General features: G+C 38.0%; 1 protein-coding gene and 1 long non-coding RNA gene across 3 annotated transcripts; one reads left to right on the top strand and one right to left on the bottom strand.

Moving 5' to 3' along the window:
• Positions 1-15,460: 15,460 nt before the first annotated feature.
• Positions 15,461-18,253, top strand: LOC103492726 (pentatricopeptide repeat-containing protein At2g34400). Its single transcript, XM_008453211.3, has 2 exons — positions 15,461-16,368; positions 16,891-18,253. The coding sequence occupies exons 1-2, from the start codon at positions 15,461-15,463 to the stop codon at positions 17,840-17,842; spliced, it is 1,860 nt and encodes a 619-aa protein (XP_008451433.1). The 3' UTR covers positions 17,843-18,253.
• A 4,492-nt stretch (positions 18,254-22,745) lies between these two features.
• LOC127149600 (uncharacterized) lies at positions 22,746-23,426 on the bottom strand. Of its 2 annotated transcripts, XR_007821273.1 has the most exons (3): positions 23,412-23,426; positions 22,976-23,330; positions 22,746-22,890 (listed from the first exon to the last, which is right to left on the bottom strand). It is a non-coding gene; the product is annotated as an uncharacterized LOC127149600 (long non-coding RNA). The 2 variants fall into 2 exon arrangements; XR_007821272.1 differs by having other exon boundaries at positions 22,976-23,419.
• Between the last annotated feature and the right edge of the window lie 3,784 nt (positions 23,427-27,210).

Below are 27,210 nucleotides of genomic sequence, written 5' to 3'. Positions count from 1 at the left end.
TTTTTGTCCACATTATGTTTTTCAAAATAAAGTTATCATTCTGTTTCTCAAGTTAATCAGATGGAGATCTGATTGAAACATATATTATCTACACTTTTTTATTATCTTATTAGTTTGTTATATCTTTTAAAAAAAATACCTTGAAATATGATATTTGTTAATGTTTTTCATATAATTCTATGTTTTAAAATTTCAAATTCAGGTGAGAAGCACTGTTTTCTCACCCATTCCACACGTATTGTAAAAAACAAATAACAAATCATGAATAATCATGAGGAATTCCTATATTTAACCCATTTGTGATTTAAGATACTTATTACCCTCTCAAAAATTGTAATTCTTTTTTTTTTTTTTTTCCTCACAATCATTACAACCAGATAAATTGAAAAATGAAGAAGAGAAAAATGGAAAAAGAATAAAGATAAACTCATGGAAATTAATTATTAAATTTTCCTCTATTTTATAAATATTTTAGTTTATTACGTTAAATACCTCATAAATTTATCAGACCTAATTTTCACGTCAAATTGGTCGTAAGTTAAGACAAGTGTTACAATTTTAACTATGTCCAAATTTAAATAAAACCTAACTAAAAAGTTAAGTTACAACACTTTTAATGTTTAAGGTCTCTTTGGATCAATAATGTATTTGAAAAAGTTGTCTTCATTTAAATATACTAGTAAAAACTATTTAAAATAAAAATAATATATATTTGCCAACTCTTTTCTCAATTTTTTTTGGTTTGTTATAGATTAAAAATATTTTTATTATCATCAAATTACCATAAATGACAATTATAAAGTACTATGAACAAATAATTTAAAATAATGGTCACTGAAATTGTTTGAAAGAAGACAACGACAATCATGACAACGTAGTAAAATTGAGATATATTACTTTTAGAAAATTTAAGTAATTTAAAGAGTTACTCAAAATTAGTATTTACAAACTCAAAATCACTTTTTTTTTCTTCCAAAATCTATTTTAAATGAATATCAAACACTTGCTTTTTCTAAAAATAACTTATATATTAAATTTAACACCCGAAAATTATTCCAAAATACGCCTAAGATTCCCAAACATTTTTATTTAAAATTGAGTTTTGAAACTAAAAAAAAAGAAAGAAAGAAATTGGTAGATCAAAAATAAAATTTCCTCCCTAAAGAAAATAGTGTAGTTTGTGCCACGTGTGAATATATGCTGACGTAATAACCAATCAGCTAAGATTCTGTACGGTCCCTGCGGGACCGGGGGGGGGGGGGGGGGGGGGGGTTGAGGCGCTAATTAAAACTCAAAGAGATCATAAGCCGTTGGATCAGTTCAAAGGGGAACTTGGCAGGGCGATGGGGAAGGTCAAACCGTCACCCGACCGTCGGATTCTAATAATGCCACGTGTACGTGAAGAGATCCAGGGAGATTGGTTTGTTGGTAATTAAGAGGGAGAGAGGGGGAGAAAAAGGGAAAAAAGGATAATTATTATTAAGAAGAATTAGAGAAAAGCAAAATAAAGTGAGACAAAAAAAAAAAAAAAAAAAAAAAAGAAAAAAAGAAAAGAAAAGAAAAGAAAAGAAAAGTAAAAAAGAAAGGGAAGGGGGTCCCACGTAAAAGAGGAGCCTCAGCCTTAGCCTCGTGGATTCCTCGGTTTTGGTATTTTAGAAAAAGGCCCCTATTTTCATTCTAAATATCCAATATGCCCCTCCAAATGTGGAGTATATTGACACATTTTTTAGGAGAATACAAAACCATTTAAAACAAAATATAGTCATATTTGTGTGCTTCTTTTTCAATGTTCCATCGACTTTCTCTCTCATGAAATAATGTCAATATAGATTTACTCTCGGGGTCCTTGTCCAATTTATAAAAAAAAAAAAATTGCTCATATGTGGATAAAAACTAAATACCATCAAACTAATATTGAATTGTAGTGATAGTTGTATAATGTATTTGTGAAGTTTTGAGATTTATTTAATCTCATTAAATAATAATTTTGTTTCTTTTTTCTTTTTTCTTTCTAAAGTTATCCTATAAACATGCTTTCTATTTTGAAATTTATTGATATATTATTTATGTTTTATCAATATTTTCTTAAGAAAATCAAGATGATTTTTTTAATAGAAAAAATAGCTTTTAAAAACTTGTATTTGTTTTTAGATTTGACTAACAATTTAATTTTTGTACTTAATAAATGTGTAAATCATTATAAAAAAGAGAAAATGAAGTTAGTTTTAATAAATAAAAAACAAGTAACAAATTTGTAACTTAATTGGACTTTAATAACTCATTTTCTATTTATTAATTTTTCGGTATATGAGTGGAAAAATTTAAGTTTGTTTGGTAGGGGAAGAGACTACATGCAAAATAGGAAAAACTTATGCATTGGTATAGTGTTTATGATGCAAGATACTTAAAATTAGAATTCTATATTAAGAAGATGAAAGTGTAGCAAGCTAAGCGTTTATGAATGAAGAATGAACTTACTTTACTTTTCTTCGATTTTTGCCCTGTGTTTATAATGCTCATTTCCCCTAAACCTATTCTACGAGGGGTTTTCGAATTTTTTTAAATGTTATCCACCTTTCTTTGGGCAGATCTTCCATGCAATTTTTTTTTGTTTGGGTTTTATAGACCATGTTTAAAGTTGAGGTTGAGTAACTTCTCTTGTCATATTTAATTTTAGGTTTAAGATAATCTCTTAGGTTGGAGTATGCACGAAGCATGAATCATCAGGTATTTTGTCAGGCTCGACCTAAACCTTCGTCAAGGCAAAAAAAAATATGCTGTTTTGGTCTAAGCCCCGAGCCAACCCCTTGTTTTTAGGCTCATTTTTAACCCAAATTATCACAGGTGTAAATATCACAAATTTCTTGATGACATTATTTATGTTTCTTGCTTGATGTCAATTATGTCTTTTCGATGAAAATCACCCCTAACAACTACTATCATTTAGAGGAGCTAGCTGTAACACCCCAATGATCTCATGTCGTTCATTTTTTTAAATTCAATTATTTATTTTTATTTTATTCATCTATTTGTTTATAATTAAATAATGAAACTTATGTCATCAAGATGTGAACTTTTCCCCTTTTAAAATATTAAGCAAATTTCAACTTTAATTATACTTGGTAATTAAAGATTTAATTGGTATTTGGAAGTTGAGGGAAAGGAGGAATTTGGGGGAAATATTGGTAAATTAGAGAGAGAAGAGTGAAATTTGGAATTTATTAAAGAAGAGAAAAAGAGGGGAATTTATTTTATAAAAGGAAAAGGAAAGGAAAAGAAAAGGAAAAGAAAAGGAAAAGAAAAAGGAAAAAGAAAAAGAGAAAGAAGAAGAAGAAGCCGAGAAACCCTAGCCACGCCGCCGCCGCCGAGTCGACGCACATCGTCCCAGCCGCGTCGGAGATCAGGTCAAGTCGAGCCGTCGCACGCCAGCCGTCGCCCGAAGCCGCGTTACACCCGTGCCTGCGCCGCGCCGCATCGATCCGAGGGAGAGCAGCTGAAGCCGCGTCGCCGAGCCGCCCAGTCCCATCGTGCGCAACCGCCAACCACTGCGTGAAGCCGCGCACTGCCAAGTCACCGACCCGCAGCAGTCGACGGCGTCAGCCGCGCGCCTCCAGCCGTGAAGCAGAACCCGCGTTTCGGCTGATCTGCGCCCGCCCGTCGGCCCGAGTCCAAAACCGACCCGCGCCGCCCGCCGAACCCGAACTCCGCGCGCGCGCCTACTCCAAGCCGAGCCGCGCCTCCCTGCTGACGTGAGCCGAGCCGCTCGCGCAAGCCCCTTTCGCCAGGACTGAGCCGAGCCGATTCTGTCCTTCTTCCAGCCGAGCCGCCAAGACAATTTTGGCTCCTTCCACCTAGTTTTTGGTAAATTTCCAAATTCCCTAGCCTGCCCAGTAATTAAATGAGTTAATTTGGAAATTTAATTAATTTAATTACTTTCCTCAAGAAGCAACTTGGACCAAATAGCTGCTGCAGCTTAGGACTTCCTCAGTAGGAACTCATCTAGCAACATCTCGAGGTAAGAGATTTCTACTACTAGACCCATGAACAAATTGTAAGATTTCGCATACTGTGAGATATGCATACTGATGATTGACCGTATGGTGTATTGAACTGTTGACTGTATGACGATGTTATGATATTAATGCTCAGTAGTATGTGGCCGTATGTTGTGTTGAACTGCTGACTGTAGGAGGACGTTGTGATACGAATGCTCGGTAGCATATGACCGAAATGTTTGGAATTGTTCTGACGATGTAGAGACTGTTGAGGAAGGGGAGGGAGCTAGTGTTCACTATTTCGTCATAGTTGTATGATGATGAGATGTATATGTATGTTAAGACTAGGGTCCCTGTTAGCAACCCAGTAGAGTCGTACCTGCATGGGTGTCCTTCGGGATCACCACCTATTTAGGACTGTGTGGTCCGACGGGACGCCAGTCTAGCATGGATATAGATATGACCGAGTGACTCGACGGGGTCCTCGCATCCCGGTTGTCTTAGTGTTACCCCCGGGTTCACTACAGACCAGCATGTCCTAGGTGCTCCCTCGGAACACCGAAGACCAGATTTTCGTTCCTACGGGAGCGCATGTTGCACGTGTTCGGGAACGTGCCAGAGATTGGGTACCAGTTTTCAGGACTCGATAGGGAAGCCAACAGGCACCTAGTGGGACTAGTAGTGGGTCCCTTACTGAGTATTTTTATACTCATTCTCTTCATTTTATGTTTTCAGGTAGAGGACGAGGTAAGGGCAAAGGCAAGCTGGCGAGCGACGTGAAGTGACCGTGGCGAGCCATAGGGGTTTTTCCTGCTTCCGCACATGTTTTACTTTACAGTTAAATTCATGTTTCGGCTTTCTGCATGTTTACTTTGGTTATTTTGTAGATAGGGCCCGCTTAGGGATTTTAAACTTAACTCGTATTTCTACATGTTACCTTAACTATCTTTCATAAATACATTTGCTAGATTTCTTTGCATTTATTTACACCAGATTTTATGACTTAAACACTGATCCTAGATTCAGTAACCACTTCGATTCAGCATAAAGAGTCGGGTCGTTACAGTTGGTATCAGAGCCCAGTGTTTTAGGTCCTGTAGACTGACTTATGATGTAAGTCATTTTGTTTTGATTTTTACCTCACCCTATGGCTATACGGTCCTTCGTCACTCGCCAGGTATGCCTAAAGCTTTACAAATATTAAGATTATAATGTTGCCTGATTAGATTAGACTTAGAGTGAGAATATTGAGCTCTAGTGGTGAAAAATTTGTTGGTGAATTTTAGGAAGAATGCCGCCACGTAGAGGTGCACGCCGAGGAGGTGGCAGGGGAGGCAGAGGAGCCGGTCGTGGCCAACCGGCGGAGCAACCTGCCGCGCCGCCAGTCAACCCCGACGTACCAGTCAACCCTAATGCACCGGTCACTCAGGCGGATCTCGCCGCAATGGAGCAGCGTTACCAGGCCATGCTGCAAGCTGCTCTAGCGCCGTTCCTCGCTGCTCAGCAGAACCAGGCCGCCCCTGTTCAGGACCAGCCTGTAGTCCCTCCAGCCCCTGTTCAGGACCAGCCCGTCATCCCTCCAGCCCCGGTGGAAGCTCAGCCGGTGCCAGTACAACTGTCAGCTGAGGCCAAGCACTTGAGGGATTTTAGGAAGTACAACCCGAAGACTTTCGACGGATCCTTGGACAACCCCTTTAGAGCCCAGCTGTGGTTGACATCCGTAGAGACGATCTTCAGGTACATGAAGTGCCCAGAAGACCAGAAGGTGCAGTGTGCAGCTTTCTGTTTGGAGGATAGGGGGACTGCCTGGTGGGAGACTGCTGAGAGGGCGCTGGGAGGAGATGCCAGCAAGATCACATGGGAGCAATTCAGGGAGAGCTTTTATGCTAAGTTCTTCTCTGCCAACGTGAAGCACGCCAAGCTCCAAGAATTCCTAAACTTGGAGCAAGGCAAACTGAGCGTGGAACAGTATGATGCCGAGTTCGACCTGTTGTCCCGTTTTGCCCCTGATGTGGTAAGGGATGAGGCCGCCAGGACTGAGAGATTTGTTAATGGCCTCAGGTTAGACCTCCAGGGTTTTGTACGAGCTCTTCGGCCAACCACTCATGCGGATGCTCTACGCATAGCACTGGATCTGAGCCTGCATGAGAGAGCTGGTCAATCTAAGGTTGTCGGCACAGGGTCAGCCTCGGGACAGAAGAGGAAGGCGGAGGCGCAGCCCGACGTAATACCACAGCGGACTCCGAGGTCAGGAGGTGTCTTCCAGAGACACCGTCGGGAGCTGGCAGCAGCTGGGAGAACTTTGAGAGAGCTACCCACTTGTACTACCTGTGGGAAGGTCCATGGAGGACAATGTTTAGCTGGGAGTGGAGTCTGCTTCAGGTGCAGGCAGCCGGGGCACACTGCTGATGCGTGTCCTCGGAAACCCTTAGAGACGACGCCACGTCAGCCTTCTGCTCCCCAGCAGGGGAGAGTCTTTGCCACGAACCGGCAGGAGGCCGAGCGAGCTAGTACGGTGGTGACAGGTACGCTCCCAATCTTGGGGCATTATGCTTTGGTACTATTTGACTCGGGGTCATCGCATTCATTTATATCCTCTATTTTTGTCAAGCATGCGGGTTTAGAAGTAGAACCGTTGGGTAGTGCCTTGTCTGTCTCTACTCCTTCTGGAGAGGCCCTTTTGTCTAAGGAAAAAATAAGGGCATGTTGGGTAGAAATAGCAAACCATACCTTGGATGTAACCTTACTGGTGCTAGATATGCAAGATTTCGATGTAATTTTAGGCATGGATTGGTTGTCCACTAACCATGCAACCATAGACTGTTTCAATAAGGAAGTAGTCTTTAACCCTCCTTCAGGGGATAAGTTTAAATTTAGAGGAGCAGGCATGGTAGGTATACCCAAGGTCATCTCAGCAATGAAGGCGAGTAAGCTACTTAGCCAGGGTACTTGGGGTATCTTGGCAAGCGTAGTAGATGTGGCAGAACCAGAAGTTTCCCTATCTTCCGAACCAGTAGTAAGGGAGTACCCTGACGTTTTCCCCGACGAACTCCCAGGACTTCCGCCTCCTAGGGAGGTAGACTTCGCCATCGAGTTAGAGCCCGGCACCGCCCCTATCTCTAGAGCTCCTTACAGAATGGCCCCAGCCGAATTAAAGGAGTTGAAAGTCCAGTTACAGGAGCTGTTGGACAAGGGCTTTATCCGGCCCAGTGTATCACCGTGGGGGGCCCCAGTGTTGTTCGTGAAGAAGAAGGATGGGTCGATGCGCCTTTGCATTGACTACCGAGAGTTGAACAAGGTGACAGTTAAAAACCGCTACCCCTTACCCAGGATTGAGGACTTGTTTGACCAGTTACAGGGGGCCACCGTCTTTTCCAAGATCGACCTGCGATCAGGCTATCACCAGTTGAGGATTAGGGACGGTGATATTCCCAAGACGGCCTTTCGTTCGAGGTACGGACACTACGAATTCATAGTGATGTCCTTTGGTTTAACTAATGCCCCTGCAGTGTTCATGGACTTGATGAACAGGGTGTTTAAGGACTTTCTAGACCAATTCGTCATAGTCTTCATTGACGATATCTTGATCTATTCCAAGACTGAGGCCGAACACGAAGAGCACTTGCACCAAGTCTTGGAGACCCTTCGAGCTCATAAGCTATACGCCAAGTTCTCCAAGTGTGAGTTCTGGTTAAAGAAGGTGACATTTTTAGGGCACGTGGTTTCCAGTGAGGGAGTCTCGGTGGACCCAGCTAAGGTCGAAGCGGTGACCAACTGGCCTCGACCGTCTACAGTCAGTGAGATTCGCAGTTTTCTGGGTCTGGCAGGATACTACAGGAGGTTTGTAGAAGACTTCTCACGCATAGCCAGCCCATTGACCCAGTTGACCAGGAAGGGAACCCCTTTTGTCTGGAGCCCAGCATGTGAGAGTAGTTTCCAAGAGCTTAAGCAGAAGCTAGTGACGGCACCAGTCCTGACAGTGCCTGATGGGTCGGGAAGTTTTGTGATCTATAGTGATGCCTCTAAGAAAGGACTGGGATGTGTCCTGATGCAGCAAGGTAAGGTAGTTGCGTATGCCTCACGCCAGTTGAAGAATCATGAGCAGAACTACCCTACCCACGACTTGGAGTTGGCAGCTGTAGTCTTTGCACTGAAGATATGGAGGCACTATCTGTACGGTGAGAAGATTCAGATTTACACCGACCACAAGAGCCTGAAGTATTTCTTCACTCAGAAGGAGTTGAACATGAGGCAGAGGAGGTGGCTCGAGTTGGTGAAAGACTACGACTGCGAGATCCTGTACCATCCAGGTAAAGCAAATGTAGTGGCTGACGCGCTGAGTAGGAAGGTTGCACATTCAGCAGCGCTAATCACGAAGCAGACCCCCTTACTCAGGGATTTGGAGAGAGCCGAGATTGCAGTCTCAGTAGGTGAGGTTGCCGCACAGTTGGCTCAGTTGACAGTTCAGCCAACCTTGAGGCAAAAGATCATTGCTGCTCAGCTGAGTGATCCTTACTTGGCAGAGAAACGTCGTATGGTAGAGACGGGGCAAGGTGAAGAGTTCTCTATATCCTCTGATGATGGCCTTATGTTTGAGGGGCGCCTGTGTGTGCCGGAAGACAGCGCAGTTAAGACAGAGCTTTTGACTGAGGCTCACAGTTCCCCGTTTACCATGCACCCTGGGAGTACGAAGATGTACCAGGACTTAAGGAGTGTCTATTGGTGGAGGGGCATGAAGAGGGATGTAGCAGAGTTCGTCAGTAGGTGCTTGGTGTGCCAGCAGGTGAAGGCACCTAGGCAGCATCCAGCAGGGTTGTTGCAACCCTTGAGTGTGCCAGGGTGGAAGTGGGAGAGTGTGTCGATGGACTTTATCACGGGACTGCCCAAGACCTTGAAGGGCTACACGGTGATCTGGGTTGTGGTCGACAGACTCACGAAGACAGCCCACTTCGTGCCAGGGAAATCCACGTACACTGCCAGCAAGTGGGGGCAGTTATACATGACGGAAATAGTAAGACTGCACGGAGTACCAGTATCCATCGTTTCAGACAGGGATGCCCGTTTCACTTCGAAATTTTGGCAAGGGCTCCAACTTGCATTAGGTACGAGGCTGGACTTCAGCACGGCATTCCACCCTCAGACTGATGGTCAGACAGAGAGACTGAACCAGATTTTGGAGGATATGCTGCGGGCCTGTGTGCTAGAGTTTTCAGGAAGTTGGGACTCCCACCTGCATCTAATGGAGTTCGCCTATAATAACAGTTACCAGGCTACCATTGGTATGGCTCCGTTTGAGGGTCTGTATGGCAAGTGCTGTAGATCCCCTGTCTGCTGGGGCGAGGTTGGAGAGCAGAGGATGCTAGGCCCCGAGTTAGTGCAGACTACCAATGCAGCCATACAGAAGATCCGAGCTCGTATGCTGACCGCACAGAGCAGACAGAAGAGTTACGCTGATGTACGACGTAAGGACCTCGAGTTTGAAGTGGGAGATATGGTCTTTTTGAAGGTAGCACCGATGAAGGGCGTTCTGAGGTTCGAGAAGAAGGGGAAGTTGAGTCCACGTTTCGTGGGGCCATTTGAGATACTGGAACGGATTGGCCCTGTGGCTTATCGTTTGGCCTTGCCCCCATCCCTCTCAGCAGTGCATGACGTATTCCATGTCTCCATGTTGAGGAGGTATGTCGCAGACCCGACGCACATCGTGGACTTCGAGCCCCTACAGGTCAGTGAGAACTTGAGCTATGAGGAGCAGCCTGTCGAGATCTTGGCAAGAGAGATCAAGAAGCTTCGTAGTCGAGATATTCCACTAGTCAAAGTCCTTTGGCAGAACCATGGAGTTGAAGAGGCCACGTGGGAGAGAGAAGAGGACATGAAGACCCAGTACCCAGAGCTGTTCGAGGAGTAGAGCTTTCGAGGACGAAAGCTTTCTAAGGGGGGAAGTATGTAACACCCCAATGATCTCATGTCGTTCATTTTTTTAAATTCAATTATTTATTTTTATTTTATTCATCTATTTGTTTATAATTAAATAATGAAACTTATGTCATCAAGATGTGAACTTTTCCCCTTTTAAAATATTAAGCAAATTTCAACTTTAATTATACTTGGTAATTAAAGATTTAATTGGTATTTGGAAGTTGAGGGAAAGGAGGAATTTGGGGGAAATATTGGTAAATTAGAGAGAGAAGAGTGAAATTTGGAATTTATTAAAGAAGAGAAAAAGAGGGGAATTTATTTTATAAAAGGAAAAGGAAAGGAAAAGAAAAGGAAAAGAAAAGGAAAAGAAAAAGGAAAAAGAAAAAGAGAAAGAAGAAGAAGAAGCCGAGAAACCCTAGCCACGCCGCCGCCGCCGAGTCGACGCACATCGTCCCAGCCGCGTCGGAGATCAGGTCAAGTCGAGCCGTCGCACGCCAGCCGTCGCCCGAAGCCGCGTTACACCCGTGCCTGCGCCGCGCCGCATCGATCCGAGGGAGAGCAGCTGAAGCCGCGTCGCCGAGCCGCCCAGTCCCATCGTGCGCAACCGCCAACCACTGCGTGAAGCCGCGCACTGCCAAGTCACCGACCCGCAGCAGTCGACGGCGTCAGCCGCGCGCCTCCAGCCGTGAAGCAGAACCCGCGTTTCGGCTGATCTGCGCCCGCCCGTCGGCCCGAGTCCAAAACCGACCCGCGCCGCCCGCCGAACCCGAACTCCGCGCGCGCGCCTACTCCAAGCCGAGCCGCGCCTCCCTGCTGACGTGAGCCGAGCCGCTCGCGCAAGCCCCTTTCGCCAGGACTGAGCCGAGCCGATTCTGTCCTTCTTCCAGCCGAGCCGCCAAGACAATTTTGGCTCCTTCCACCTAGTTTTTGGTAAATTTCCAAATTCCCTAGCCTGCCCAGTAATTAAATGAGTTAATTTGGAAATTTAATTAATTTAATTACTTTCCTCAAGAAGCAACTTGGACCAAATAGCTGCTGCAGCTTAGGACTTCCTCAGTAGGAACTCATCTAGCAACATCTCGAGGTAAGAGATTTCTACTACTAGACCCATGAACAAATTGTAAGATTTCGCATACTGTGAGATATGCATACTGATGATTGACCGTATGGTGTATTGAACTGTTGACTGTATGACGATGTTATGATATTAATGCTCAGTAGTATGTGGCCGTATGTTGTGTTGAACTGCTGACTGTAGGAGGACGTTGTGATACGAATGCTCGGTAGCATATGACCGAAATGTTTGGAATTGTTCTGACGATGTAGAGACTGTTGAGGAAGGGGAGGGAGCTAGTGTTCACTATTTCGTCATAGTTGTATGATGATGAGATGTATATGTATGTTAAGACTAGGGTCCCTGTTAGCAACCCAGTAGAGTCGTACCTGCATGGGTGTCCTTCGGGATCACCACCTATTTAGGACTGTGTGGTCCGACGGGACGCCAGTCTAGCATGGATATAGATATGACCGAGTGACTCGACGGGGTCCTCGCATCCCGGTTGTCTTAGTGTTACCCCCGGGTTCACTACAGACCAGCATGTCCTAGGTGCTCCCTCGGAACACCGAAGACCAGATTTTCGTTCCTACGGGAGCGCATGTTGCACGTGTTCGGGAACGTGCCAGAGATTGGGTACCAGTTTTCAGGACTCGATAGGGAAGCCAACAGGCACCTAGTGGGACTAGTAGTGGGTCCCTTACTGAGTATTTTTATACTCATTCTCTTCATTTTATGTTTTCAGGTAGAGGACGAGGTAAGGGCAAAGGCAAGCTGGCGAGCGACGTGAAGTGACCGTGGCGAGCCATAGGGGTTTTTCCTGCTTCCGCACATGTTTTACTTTACAGTTAAATTCATGTTTCGGCTTTCTGCATGTTTACTTTGGTTATTTTGTAGATAGGGCCCGCTTAGGGATTTTAAACTTAACTCGTATTTCTACATGTTACCTTAACTATCTTTCATAAATACATTTGCTAGATTTCTTTGCATTTATTTACACCAGATTTTATGACTTAAACACTGATCCTAGATTCAGTAACCACTTCGATTCAGCATAAAGAGTCGGGTCGTTACACTAGCTTTCTTTAACATGAATAACTTTAATTAATACTTTTAATTTTACTCCATTTTTTGTTATTACTATCACAAAGTCATTTTCTATATTCTCTCCACCATATATATGATATACCATTACTATCAAACCACAATTTTGTTTAAAGCATTAATAATACCATGTTTTATTTTGATTAGAAACTATTTGGAATATTTAGAACACTTTTAATCATAAATATGATCATGATGATGTGAATTTAAGAAATAAAATAAAATTCTCCTTTAGCTCTTTACCATTTATTTCCAACTTTGTGAAAAAACTAAGAATGGTTACCAACATACATTTTCTTTCTGGTCTAAAAACAGAAAACAAAAAAGAAATTAACAAACACACATGTCATTTATTTTCTTAGAGAAATTAATGTAAGAGATTGCTTTATCTCATGGACTTCGATTTTTCCCCTCTCACTTGCACATTAACGTGTGGGTCCAACACAGGAAATTCATAAATTTTTTATTTTAGTCTAAGTTAAAAGGACCTCTTATCCATAAGTTCATACGAGTGTCAGTTGAACTTAGTTCACGTGGGTAATCGATAATATAGTAAACTAATACTTAAATATATAAACAATTTAGTTCATAAATTTAAATAAATATCAATTTTTAAAATAATAATTATTGGATTTCTATTCATCGAAATAGATCGACTTTATAACTAGATTGGATTGTTGAGCTATTTTATTTATAATTAATAAAACTAAAAAAATAATGTACAGTCTTCTACAAGTACTTAATACAATAATTATTTTTTCTTTTTTAAAAATAAACAAATAATTAAGAAGGTGCAGTGAAAACAATAGGTTTGGACCAAGTAGGTCACCAAACTGCTACCTCTCTTTCTTATTTATGATTTTGAACTAATTGTTTTAGATTTGATTACGAGGAAATGGAATGAATTTTTAATATAAAGTACATATTGGTCCGGAGTTCATCATCATTACACATTAACTATTTAAATCTTAAATCATTTTAGCTCTTCTTATTTATAATTTTCTTTCTTTTTAACTAATTAAACAAACCATACCAACAACTCATAAAAAAAAAAATTAAATTAAAAGAAATATCCTTAACAAACCATTCCTAGTGAGAAATGTGGAGTCAATGCTCACACACATGAGATTTTATGCACTTAAAACATCACTTCATCAAGAAAAATAAAAAAAGAAAAAGGAAACTTGGTTACTCATACGTAACACATAATGTCATATTAGCAAACATAAATCACAATAAAATAGGAGTTATTTGACGATTCCAAATAATACTAATTTTAACTATTAAATTTGGTGTTCAAGTATTTTCTTGTAATTAGTACGCCAACATGACCATAGTTCAAATGACATAAAGTAATATCGACCAAAAGATCATATGTTTCAATTTTGGCTTGTATATAGTATTGACTATTTTTTAAAATTATTATTGTAATAAAAGTTGTTTATACATTAGGAAAAATTATATTTTTGTCTCACCATTGGGTTTGGTAGCATTTTAGTTTTTGAATTTTCAAATTCAACATTTTAACCTATATATTTTGACTTCTATAGCACTTTGGTCTCTAACGAGAACTTTCCTAAAGAAAGTTAATTGAAATGACACTATATTTCTTTTAATATATATATATAGGGTTTATATGACATACTTCTTTCATAAGTCGAAGACAAATGTTGGTTTTGGTTGAAGATACTCTATAGATGAACAAAGACTAAAATAACTTACCCAATATTTAAGTTTCTCATTATAATAACTTATACTTAGCTACATTAAAATTATTTGAATCCATTCATTGTTTATCATGTCTACTACTATTTTATTTTTCTCGATTACCATAACCCATACTTAGCTTCAACAAAGTTATTTGAAACCTCTTAATGTCTACTATGTTTATGATTTCGTAACATCCTCTTATCAAATTGTGTAGACTAAATACATATTATTATACTATATCTACCATAATAAATTTAAGATAGGCTTAATGAATTTTAAACTTTCCATTCATTAAATATATTATAAGTTTGATGCATTGGTTGTTATAAAAAAAGTTTTATACAATAATTTTCTCCTAGTTTTTACATGGTAATTAATAATGAAAGTCTTTAATTAAGAATTATAAGTCAACATGACTTTCCTTGGTCTTTAATAAGTATAGTAAAAGACGAAAAATATTAACTTATAATGTCAAGTTTGACCATATTAAGATACGATAAGAAGATTGGAAGAAGCAATGCATATCTTACATATAAAACAAATGGACATTAATAATAATGTTTGGCAATAATATGTACAGATCTTATATATTCTAATTAGGATATAATTAACTATATTCTATCATTTTTAATGTTTAGAGAAAAAAGTGATGTCACACTATCAAATAATGTTGATCTATATATTTGTTTGCTAGCATTTGTAATCCATTATTATTATTATTATATTGTTCACTTTATTATAGGGATTTGTGTGAGAGAAATTAAATGTGGTAGATTAGATTGAAGAAATATATATGTATAAGGTAATGTAATAACATTTTACTTGGAGTACAAGGTCTTGATGCCTTCTTCCTCTTAAAGTTTATGGTGCATTTTTCCTTGAAAAATTAATAAATAAAAAAAAAAGTTATTTATATATAAGCACTTTGAGTTTAATTCAATTTTAGTCTTTTTGTGTTTTTTTTTATTGAATCTAAAAGATAGTTGCCACTATTGTTGAATTTTCTTTTAAATAAATTTTGTTTCTAATAGAAACCCTCTTTATAAATTTTGTAGATATTTTTTTTTGTTGGAATAGCATAAATTTGACCACAATATGTTCAATATAATTATACTAATGAAATATAATATCTATCAAAATATTAAATATACATGTTAAAAACGAACCTATTATTTTCATATTTTTAGAATCTTTGTCATATTGGTTTATTTATGTTCTCTTTTAAATTCAAGGCGTTACAAATGGATTTGAGTATTATTTAATTTTAGATTTTGGAAGTCAAATTTGTATTAACGAGAGAAAATAATTGGTTTAATTTTGGAGGTTGATTTGAAAATTTTGAAAAATTTCAAGTTTAAGGAGGGAAAAGAAAAAAATTGGCGTTGAAAATCTAAAATTAAAGGGTGATCAAATCCGTTAATCTAAGATAATTATTTGAAATAAACTTAAAAATTTGAATTGAAATATATTACACATAAAAAATGTAAATATTGAAAGGTCTAAATGGAAACAAAATTAAATCTAGAAAAAAAATAGAATCCTTTGAAAAATGTGAATTTGGGCCTTAAAAGATCATGAATGGGCCCAATGGGCTTCACATAGTCAAGGCCCAAAAACACAAGACACATAGTTTTTGTTTATATAATTCCATTTTCCCCCTCAATTAAACCTTGGTTAAGGAATGCTGAGAATAAAAGCTTCTCCACATCTCATTTCCCGCTATCCCAATCTCCAAAAACCACATTCAAAACCAAATCCCAATCCTCAAGCTCTTTCCGAAAAGCTCAATTCCTTATTGCAACAATGTTTAAGTATCAGACAATTGAAACAAATCCACACCCAGTTGCTTACAAATTCAATTTACAAACCCAATTCATTTCTCTACAAGATCGTCGACCTCAAAGATTTCGCTTATGCCTCGGTTTTCTTCTCCAACATTCTCGAGCCAACCGAATATTCTTTCAATGTCATGATTCGTGGTCTCTCGACGGCTTGGAATAAGCCTTCTCTTGCCCTTGAATTCTATTCTCGAATGAAATTTCTCGGTTTGAAACCCAATAAGTTCACTTACCCATTTCTGTTTATTGCGTGTTCGAATCTTTTGGCTGTTGATAATGGTCGGATGGGTCATTGTTCTGGGATTAAACGTGGGTTGGATGAGGATGGTCATGTGAGTCATTCTTTGATTACGATGTATGCGCGGTGTGGGAAAATGGGTGATGCACGGAAGGTGTTTGATGAAATTTCTCAGAAGGATTTGGTTTCATGGAACTCTATGATTTCAGGTTATTCGAAGATGAGGCATGCTGGTGAAGCTGTGGGTTTGTTTAGAGAGATGATGGAAGCTGGGTTTCAGCCCAATGAAATGAGTTTAGTTAGTGTCTTGGGGGCGTGTGGAGAGCTGGGGGATTTGAAACTTGGTACTTGGGTGGAGGAGTTTGTGGTGGAGAATAAGATGCCGTTAAATTCTTTTATGGGTTCTGCATTGATCCACATGTATGGGAAGTGTGGTGATTTAGTGTCAGCAAGGAGGATTTTTGACTCTACGAAGAAGAAAGATAAAGTTACTTGGAATGCCATGATTACAGGGCAAGTGAACGACCACCTTCTCTTTGAACCAATACTTTGCAATATTGTTAATAGATGATAGGTTAAATATATGTTATATTCTCTGTAGTTTAAAAAGTTCCAATTTAGTCCCTCACATATAAACAATTTTCAAGAACACCATCTTGTTAGTTGATGTTAAATGTAGCTCATGATTAGCTCATGTGCCATGATACTAAGCAAATTTGCACAAGAACTTGGAGGAGGAATTGAGCCACCAGAGAGAAGAAAAGAAGAAGTTTTTTGAAAATTTCTGCTATTTGGTGGTCTAATTCTTCATTAAATATTGTGTTATTAAGTCTACCTTTAGCTAGATTTTATTTCTGTTAGTGGAAATTTAAACACAAGGGACTAAATTGAAACTATTTAAACGATGGGACTAAACTGAAAAAAATGCTCAAACATTAATGACTAAAACATGTATTTAGTCTAAAATAATAATGCCTCTTTTCCAAATTTATGAAATCTTACTTTTTTTCTTGTTCTTCAACCTATCAATTGCAGATATGCGCAGAATGGGATGTCAGAGGAAGCTATTAAATTGTTTCAAGACATGAGAGTGAGCAGTACAGCTCCAGATCAAATCACATTGATAGGAATACTTTCTGCCTGTGCCTCAATTGGAGCCCTTGACTTGGGGAAGCAATTAGAGATCTATGCCTCAGAAAGAGGCTACCGAGACGATATTTATGTTGGTACTGCATTAGTTGACATGTATGCGAAATGTGGAAGCTTAGACAATGCATTTAGAGTTTTTTATGGCATGCCTAAGAAAAATGAGGTCTCTTGGAATGCTATGATATCTGCTCTTGCTTTCCACGGCCAAGCTCAAGAAGCCTTGGCATTGTTCAAATCCATGATGAATGAGGGTGGAACTGTTTCCCCCAATGACATCACATTTGTAGGAGTACTTTCTGCTTGTGTGCATGCAGGATTAGTTGACGAAGGACGTCGGTTGTTTCACATGATGAGCTCGTCATTTGGATTAGTGCCAAAAATTGAGCATTACTCTTGTATGGTCGACCTTTTTTCACGAGCGGGACATCTAGAAGAGGCTTGGGACTTCATCATGGCAATGCCCGAAAAACCAGATGAAGTAATTCTTGGAGCACTGCTTGGTGCTTGTCAAAAGCGCAAGAACATCGACATTAGTGAGCGTGTAATGAACCTACTCCTCGAGTTGGAACCTTCAAATTCTGCAAATTACGTAATCTCGTCGAAATTATACGCAAAATTGGGAAGATGGGATGACTCTGCCATGATGAGAATGTTGATGAAGCAAAAGGGTGTTTCTAAGACTCCTGGTTGCAGCTGGATTGACATCAATTCACAACTTCACGAGTTTCATGCCGGTGATGTTTTGCACCAAGAGTGGATCGAAATCCATCAAATTCTAGATTTATTGATCGATGATTTGAGGAGGGAAGGTTATATTCCTAATGCCAATCTTCTTTAGCTAGACTAACTTTCATTCATGCTCACTGTTTTGTTCCATAAGATGAAGTTCAAACACAATTTTCTCACCAAGGCATCGGCATTTGCGATCTAAAGCTGCTTGGGGATTATATTTATGCTCGTTGAAGACGAGAACAAATTGGTTCGAGGTGGAAATGTTATGTAAGTTCACTCTACAAATCTCTGTTCTTTGACATCCTTATGTACCTATATGTAGTTATATTATTTATACTCAGGGAGGAATTTTGACGAGCACGATTGAATAATGAGTGGTTTCTTTTATGCCATACTAAGAAAGAAGGCGAAGTGAGGTTATACTGTATGATTATTTGATTGTTGTGAAAAAAGGCTCAAAAGCTGTGTACCTGTCATGCCTAGTGGTAAATCAAAAATTTGTAACAAGTTGGTTAAATTTTCTCCCGACGTTCAAAGCCTTTTTATGTAGTTGATTAAGTCCTGTACTTAAACTTTGGGTCCAAAGGATTTTTTTTCTCAAAACCAAATTATTCCTATGAATGAGAGGGATATCATGAGGTTATACTAGTTTGATCGAGAAAAAACTAGAAAAGAATGAATAGTTACTACTTGTAAGAAAAACATACACTAAAAAATATACACATTTTGGTTCAGGAAGTCTAAAGTCAGACATGCTTGCATTGAAACAATCTTAATTTGTGTGACCTCAAAATTTTTTAGAAAAACATGTGAGTGAAAGACAAAGTATACTGAATGGGCTCTTGGTATGTAGGAACAATCCTCACGTTTAGTAGCAATTAAAAACAATTGAGAAGAGAAGCCAAATCATTGGAAATGTAGGAGAATACCAAGCCATCAGGAACTGAGGCAGGTTTCCGAATCCTACACTTACTGAATTACATTTCAGCTATTGAACACTTTCCTACTTGAGGATTAACTTGATGTATAATCAAACATTTACTTATTTTATTTTCTTTAACAAACAATAGTGTTCTTGCACTAATAAGCATGGTCACGATGGGTAGATATAAAGTATACCCATTAGTTTACGGAGAAGCAAAGACTGGCAGCAAGTCGAGCTCCTTTCGTCTTCCGATAATAGAAAACCACTCAACCTTCTACTTACGTCTTCCTTTAACCCCTTTTAGTAGGTTAAGACTGAGAAGGAGCTCTTTCTTTGCACTCCGCGAAGCTCATAAGAAACTTTGAAGGGGTATTTTGAAGATTTGATTGTGCCATCCAATGGGAAAAAATAAACGAATCATTGTCATTTAGCATGTATTGAAAAATCTTTATTTGATAATTTAGGAAGGGGAGTTATCATGGAGTAATTTTTTTAGTGCAACAGTTGGGGTCATTCAAACGATAAAAACCTCACTCGGATGTTAGTTGAATTGAACTTTTATTGGTTTATGGAAAGTCGGAGTGAACTATTGTAATTTATTGGAAAATTATTTGATATACACTTACATATTCCATTTGGTTCTCACACGCTTAAGTTTGTTCAATTTTTGTCTCTCGATTTTCAACCGTTCAATTTTAATTCTTGTACTTTCAATAAATTTTAAATTTAGTTTTTCAAAATTAATTTTTGTCGAAACTGATTAAATTATAGTAATAATTTCATGCAAGGAAATACATGTGAATATATATTAACTTTTTTTTATAAATCTTTTGTTACTAAAGTTTATTTAAGATTTCGGGAAAAATGTATAGACTAAATTAGACTATTAAAAGTATATGAACCAAAATTAAACAAATAATATATATTAACTTTTTTTTATAAATCTTTTGTTACTAAAGTCATTCCTAAAAAGGTCATTACATTTTTGGTGTGATCCTTTACAGGAGTATGGAGAATTAGATGAATATTAGAGGGCGTTTGAGTAAGGAGTGAGGATTACAATATTATGTGTTTGGGGTGCAGAGTATTATAGCTTGGATTATTATAATTTGTGTTTGGGTACAGACTATTATAGTTTGTGTTATTATAATCTGTGTTTGTGATGCATACACATTTACTGTACACGAAATACACATTTTTCTTCAATTGATTTTTATCAAATCTAGTTAATTAGGATGTTTATTTAATAAATCGAGGTTGAAACTGGGTTTTCATTACTATGAGCGGCTAATTGGGACAAAGGAAGGGCAACAAACATAAATGCAATAAAAAAACTCAAATAATAATATTTTATTTTTTATGAAAACAATAATTAGTGATAAAAAAAATTGTCACATAAATCAATGAATTTAAGTCATGGTATTTCAAGAGAGTATTGGGTTAATGACAATTTATGACCGGATCTTGAGCATGAGATCACCTTTGAAAATCTTGTAAAGATAAAAAATGAAAATGAACTAAGAATGTTTAAATGGTATTTTAATTAATTAAATTCACATATTTAGTTATACTATTTACGTTTTCAAAAATTTATGTTTAAACTTCTAAACTTTATATATTTTTCTTAGACTATAAGTTTTGATCATTTAAATTTTAATAATTTTGATTCTAATATGATAGTAATATTATTGACATTTTCTAAAAGCTTTGAAAAATTGTTATTTCTCTCTCTAAACTTTTGAATTTGTCCTAAAAAAATATCATTTAACTTTAAACTTGTTTCAAACTAAAAGATGGAAATTGATTTGGTAGTCAAGGTGGCGTTAAATATCCATTGATATTTTAATTTTCATAAATGTTATTACAATTTTTTAATTTTAATATTATGCAAAATTTCATGTAGTTTTTTAATTAAACTAAATCTTCAAAGATATATATCAACAAATTTTATTAAATGATTTTTCTCGTGGCATAATTAAAATTTGTAAAATATATAATAAACCTTTGGGAGGAATGACATTCCGCTCCTTCATACTCTGAGGGCCAATAATCATAGTGTTTCAAAAAATTGAGTTGAAAAGTATTGGTTTGAAATTAATCTAAAAAAATGGTGCAATTTTGTTGTACGCATTTAAATACATGTTCTTTTTTTCTTTTTCAAATATTAAATTAAAATGGTAAGGAAAGGATTCCAATCTCTGACTTCGAAAATAACGCGACAAATATTATGTTAGTTGAACTATGTTCTTTGATAAAAAAAAAAACATGTATTATAGCTATACATAAAGAAAAATTTTTAAAAAGAAATTAAGCAATTAAAATAATGTTTTTTTTTTGTTTTCCAACCGATCAATATTTGGTTGTTACCGACAAACCTTGGGGAACAATAATAAAAAGAATTTTACCACGTAACAAATTGAACAAACTTGTATATAAAAAACTTTTTTAAAAAATAACTTGCCAAAGACACTTGAGTTTTTATTTTTTGTGGTTATACAGGTTACGGAATACATAGTGCTGTATATATAAATATCTATATATATATAATAACTTCATTTACTTGCTTATTTTAGTACTAATATTATATAGGAAAATTATAGCGAATGACATAATTTTAAAATATTTGCAAATATAGCAAACTTACCCTTCAGTACAATTATTCCATGATTGATAGTGATTATTAATGATAGCAACTGATACAACTATCGATCATACCAATTGATAGCACATTTTTCAAATTGAAAACTATTTTTGATAGCAACTATCATTGATATCCATTATTGATTGCAAACATCACTAACGCAACAACTATTGGTAATAGTCACTACAAGAAAACAGGGGTTTTCTGACACCAAAAAGGATGTCGGTACACAGAACGTCGGGAATAAGGGTATTCTCGACACCATGCACAATGCGTCGGAAAACCCTTTTAATGAGCGTCGGGAATAATGGATTCCCGACGCCATATAGGGGATTTCCCGATGTCGTCGTGCGGCGTCGGGAAATCCCCTTTATAAATGTTTCAGTTATGTTTTACACAGAATTGAAAACAAAAGGGAAAAGGAGAAGAGAGAAACGAAGAGCCTTCGCCGTCCATTCCGTCGTCGTTGCCGTCCCTCGCCACCGTCCATCGTCGTTCCGCCGCTGTCTGCCACGTTAGGTAAGTTTAAATATAAAGTTTATTTAGTTTAAATTTATGTTTTAGGGTTTTTTTTTTTTAAGAAAATTGTTTTAGGATTTTTGGAATAGATTTTTGTTTGTTAAATGTATTTTCGTATCGAATTGGGGGAGGGGGGAGGGTTTATAGTTAAATTGAAAATTGAATTGGAGAAGGGGGGATTATAGTTAAATTGAAATTTGAAGGGGGGTTATAGTTGAATTGAAATTTGAAGGGGGTTTAGTTAATTTGAAATTTGAAGGGGATTATACTTAAATTGAAATTTGAAGGGGAAAGGGGGGAGTTACTAGATAAATTGAAATTTTTGCAGGGGGTTATGGTTGCATTCAAATTTGCAGGGGATTTATGTTTTGAATTGAAAATGTAATATGTGTGTTAAGATTTGTTTTGGTTATCTTGCAGTTATGGTAGCCTGTTTGTATTGAATATTTTTGTTGTTGATTTAAGATGGCTATCTTGTAGTTATGGTAGCATTTTTTGTTTTAAATTTTCTCATGTTTGGGATGGTTTCAAGAGGTGGCACTACAAGAGACGGGGGTGCTCCCGACGCACAAATACGTCGGCGAAAATGCAAAGTACGTCGGGAAAGGATATCCCGACGTACAAAACGGCATCGGGAAGAACGTCGGGAGAAATGCGTCGCGAGAGGCTTTCCCGACGCCATACCAACTTGACGTCGGGAAAGGTTTTCCCGACGCCGGGAGATGCGTCGGGAAAACCTGTTTTTCGACGTTTTTTTCCCGACGTAATGAACGTCGGGAAATCTTTTTTATATATATTTTTAAATATTTTATTTTTACTTTTTTCCTTATAATATTTTGCTCAAACATTCACAATGATGTTTGGATTGCTCAAAAAAATTTCGCGATGTTTTGGATTAAATTAAAATAAATTAATAAATATACAAACACAAATTAAAAAAATAGAATTAAAATTAATAATACGAATAAGTTGACTACAACAAAATATAGTTCTCAAAATAGAAAAAACATAAACATAATGAAAAATCTCCCAACGAGGTGCGTATGCGCGTCATTCTACACCTTCGGTCCTAAAAATGGTATAAAAATAACTAAGTTTAATACATAATCATATATTGCAAAAACTTAAGAATAATAGAGACATATACGACGTACCGCAGAGCTAGGGATCATGTGGTGGTCCCTGTTGTGCACGAGTTAGGTCTTCAATCATCTTTTTCATAGCTTCCACTTGTGAAGCTAATGCTTGGTGATTTCTATCTTGTACTTCAATCCGTTCCAAAGCTTCATGAAGTTTAGCTTGTAATTCAATCTCTTTTTGTGTGGATTGCGAACAAGATGTCGACGAACTGCTTGCACTTGCCGTTCTGCGGGCCTTCGGCATGGGTCCCCAACCAAGGCTTTTTGAGTAGCCTGGTCGTCTACCCAACACCTGATCGCATATCTCATCCTCAGAGAGTGGCTGACTACCCTCTGGGGTAGGCTGGGATTGGAGTTCCAGCATTTGATTCTGCAACAAATTTAAAAATTATGTTAGGTAACGCGCAAAAATATATAATAAAAGTGGATAATTAATAAGGGTATAACTTACATGCGCATCCTCGGCGGCCTGCGACACAAATGTCCCAGCTTGAACGTGTGTTTCCCGGAACAATTCCACACAATCGATCGGCTGCACTCTTCTTTCAGCGAGCTCATACTGTCGTTGTAGAAACGACTTGGATCCGCTACTATGATTGTAAGGCTGCTACTTAAATTCAAATATCTCTTGCATGGACACCTCAATCGTCCGTAAGCATCAACGTGAAATTTGGCAAATTCTAAAAATTGGGTCACTCCATATCTATACTCAAGGGATAACTTATTTCTAAGTTTCATCCAACCCTTATCCATCGTTTAAGTCCCTAAAACATAAATAGGTTTGATTAGAAACATATGTCTCTTACTTTCTCACATCCATAACTTACTCCCCTGAATTTTCACTATTTTTCAATAACTAAGTTCAAACTATAGATGCTACCATAACTGCAGGATAGCCAACACAACCTAATCATTAACAACAAAATACTTCAATCTATCCTACTACCACCCCTTGAAACCAGCAAATTGATCAAAACAAAAAAGGCTACCATAACTGCAGGATAGCCATCCCAAACATAAACAAATTCAAAACAAAAAAGCGGATAGCCATCTCAAATCAACAATAAAAATATTCGACACAAACAGGCTACCAGGATAGCCAAAACAAATCTTAACACACATATTACATTCCCAATTCAATTTAACTATTAACTTCTCCCCCCCCTCCCCCCCCTCCAATTTCAATTTTCAATTCAACTATAAATTCCCCCCCCCCCCCCCCATTTCAATTTTCAATTTTCAATTTAACTTAAACCCCTTCCCTCCAATTCAATTTTAAATTTAACTATACATCCCCCCCCTCCCCTCCAATTTCAATTTTCAATTCAAATATAAACTTCCCTCCCAATTCAATTTTCAATTTAACAATAAACCCCCTCCCCCAATTCAACCCCCATTCAATTTTCATTTAACTATAAAATCCTCCCTCAATTCAATTTTCTAAAACAAAAATCCTAAACCATTCAAATTTCAAATTTCAATTTCAATTCAACCACAAATTACACACATTCTATACAAAAATACATTTAACAAACAAAAATCTATTCCAAAAGAAAATCCTAAACTAATTTTCATAAAAAAAAATCCTAAAACATAAACTTAAACTAAATAAATTTTCATATTTCACTTACCTAAAGTGGCAGACGGCGGCGAGGGACAATGGCGAGGGAGGGCGGCGACGGACGGCGGCGGAACAACGGTAACAATCGCGACGACTTCTTCTCCTTTCTTTTTCTCCTCTCGGTTTCGGTTCTGTAATTTACAGAACTGAAACGAATATAAAGGGGATTTCCCGACGCAGTGACGTGGCGTCGAGAAATCTCTCAAAACGCGTCGGGAAAAGGGGAATTCCCGATGCTCATTAAACCCGATGTCGCTCCCGACGCACTGTTCACGGCGTCGAGAATAGTTCGTTTTTTAAAATTAATTTACCCTTTTCTCGACGTATTCTTGCTGACGCCTTCGTGGTGCGTCGGGAAAGATTGTTTTCCCGACGCATCTCCTGACGCGTTGTTGACGGCGTCGGGAAAGCCCTTATTCTCGCGTTTTTTTTGCCGACGTGCTTTTCGGCGTCGGGAATGCTCCATTTTCTTGTAATGTGGTAGTAGGATAGCTTGAGGTATTTTGTTGTTAATAATTAGGTTGTGTTGGCTATCCTGCAGTTATGGTAGCCTCTGTAATTTGGAGGGGTTTGTAGGATGCGAAGATTTTGAAGTATTTTGTTGTTAATAATTAGGTTGTGTTGGCTATCCTGCAGTTATGGTATCCTCTGTAGTTTGAAGTTAGTTATTGAAAAATAGTGAAAATTTAGCGGAGTAAGTTATGGATGTGAGAGAGTGAGAGAGACATGTTTCTAATCAAACCTATTTATGTTTTAGGGACTTAAACGATGGATAATGGTTGGACGAAACTTAGAAATAAGTTCTCCCTTGAGTATAAACAGAGAGTGACCCAATTTTTAGAATTTGCCAAGTTTCACGTTGATGCCTACGGACGATTAAGGTGTCCATGCAAGAGATGTTTGGATTTAAATTGGAGCTCATTAGAGGGTGTGGAACGACATCTATTGACTATTGGAATATCCCCCTACTACACAGAATGAGTTTATCATGGAGTGTCATTAAGCTCTAGGGGTACAGAAAACTTTGAGGAAGGAACTAGTAGTAATCATTTTGATGAAGGAACTAGTAGTAGGCAATTTAATGAAGAAGGTGATATGTTTGGTATGCTAAATGATTTACAAGCCCTTATTGAACATGAAGAGGAAACAGAGGAACTTCTTTTGGAAGATGAAATGCCGATGAATGTTGGGGTAAATATAGATGAAGATACAACAAACAATATACTTCAGCACTTATTGAATGAAGCACGTAATGAGTTGTACCCCAGTTGTTCTGAATTTTCGTCGTTGAATTTTTTGGTTAAGTTGATGCATGTGAAAGTTCTAGATGGTTGGAGTAACAAGTCGTTCGACATGTTGTTAGAACTCTTAAGATCAACGTTTTCAATGTGTAGTACTACTATCCCTAGTTTATTTTATGAAGCAAAAAAAAAAAAAACCTCGTGACTTGGACTTAGGATACGAGACTATTCACGCATGCAAGTATAACTGTGTATTGTATTGGAAAGAGTTTGCTGATTTGCAACATTTTCCTACATGTGGCGAGGCTAGGTATAAGGTTAATCATAATAGAGGGAAAAAAAATTCCGCATAAGGTATTGTGCCACTTTCCTTTAGTACCTAGATTACAACACTTGTTTGTATCGCAGGAAGGGTCTGCTGACATGAGATAACATAGGGATAATTGTGTTGAAACAGATGATGTCTTGAGACATCTAGCTGATGCAGAGGGGTGGAAGCACTTTGATTATGAATTTCCTGATTTTTCTTCTGATCCACGGAACGTGCGTTTGGGCTTGGCTTCAGATGGGCTTAACCCATTTGGTCAAATGAGTACCTCGTACAGTATGTGACCTGTTGTGTTACTTCCTTACAATTTGCCACCATTGAAATTCATGAAAGAGACAAATTTCTTTATGTCATTGCTCATACCCGGTCCTAAATCTCATGGTAAGGAAATTGATGTGTATCTCCAACCATTAATTGAGGAATTAAAAGAGTTATGGACTTTTGGGGTGCGTACATATGACTCTCTTACAGGTCAATTCTTTCAGCTATACGCAACCTTGTTGTGGACGATTAATGACTTTTCGGCGTATGATGACCTATCAGGGTGGAGTACAAAGGGGTATCAGGCATGTCCTATATGCATGGGTGATAGATCGTCCTTCGGAATACGAGGTAGAATATCTTTCATGGGATATAGACGCTATCTTCCAAAGAACCATGTGTGGAGTGGAAGTAGGCTACACGATGGAAAGGTAGAGCATAAGGCTCCAGTGGTGACTAATGGACATGAAATATTAGAACAACTAAATCAGTTGGAGTTTCCAGTTATTAGTAAACATCCTTCAATACAGGATAAGAAAGAAATAGAGCTCTTAATTGGACGAAGAAAAGTATTTTTTTCGATCTTCCTTACTGGTTGAGACTACTGTTACGTCACAAACTTGATGTAATGCACATTGAGAAGAATGTTTTTGGCAATTTGGTTGGTACGTTATTGAACATCGAAAGGAAAATGAAGGATACCATGAATGCTAGGTTGGACCTACAAGATTTGAAGATAAGAAAGCATTTTACATCTTGTAGAAGTGGGTAACCGATTGGTGAAGCCACATGCGAGCTA

The sequence above is a fragment of the Cucumis melo genome, chromosome 5 (genome assembly GCF_025177605.1).
Source record: "Cucumis melo cultivar AY chromosome 5, USDA_Cmelo_AY_1.0, whole genome shotgun sequence".
NCBI classification, from domain to species: domain Eukaryota; kingdom Viridiplantae; phylum Streptophyta; class Magnoliopsida; order Cucurbitales; family Cucurbitaceae; genus Cucumis; species Cucumis melo.
The sequence above is the reverse complement of the archived record's forward strand: the minus strand, read 5'-3'. Positions and strand labels throughout refer to the sequence as shown.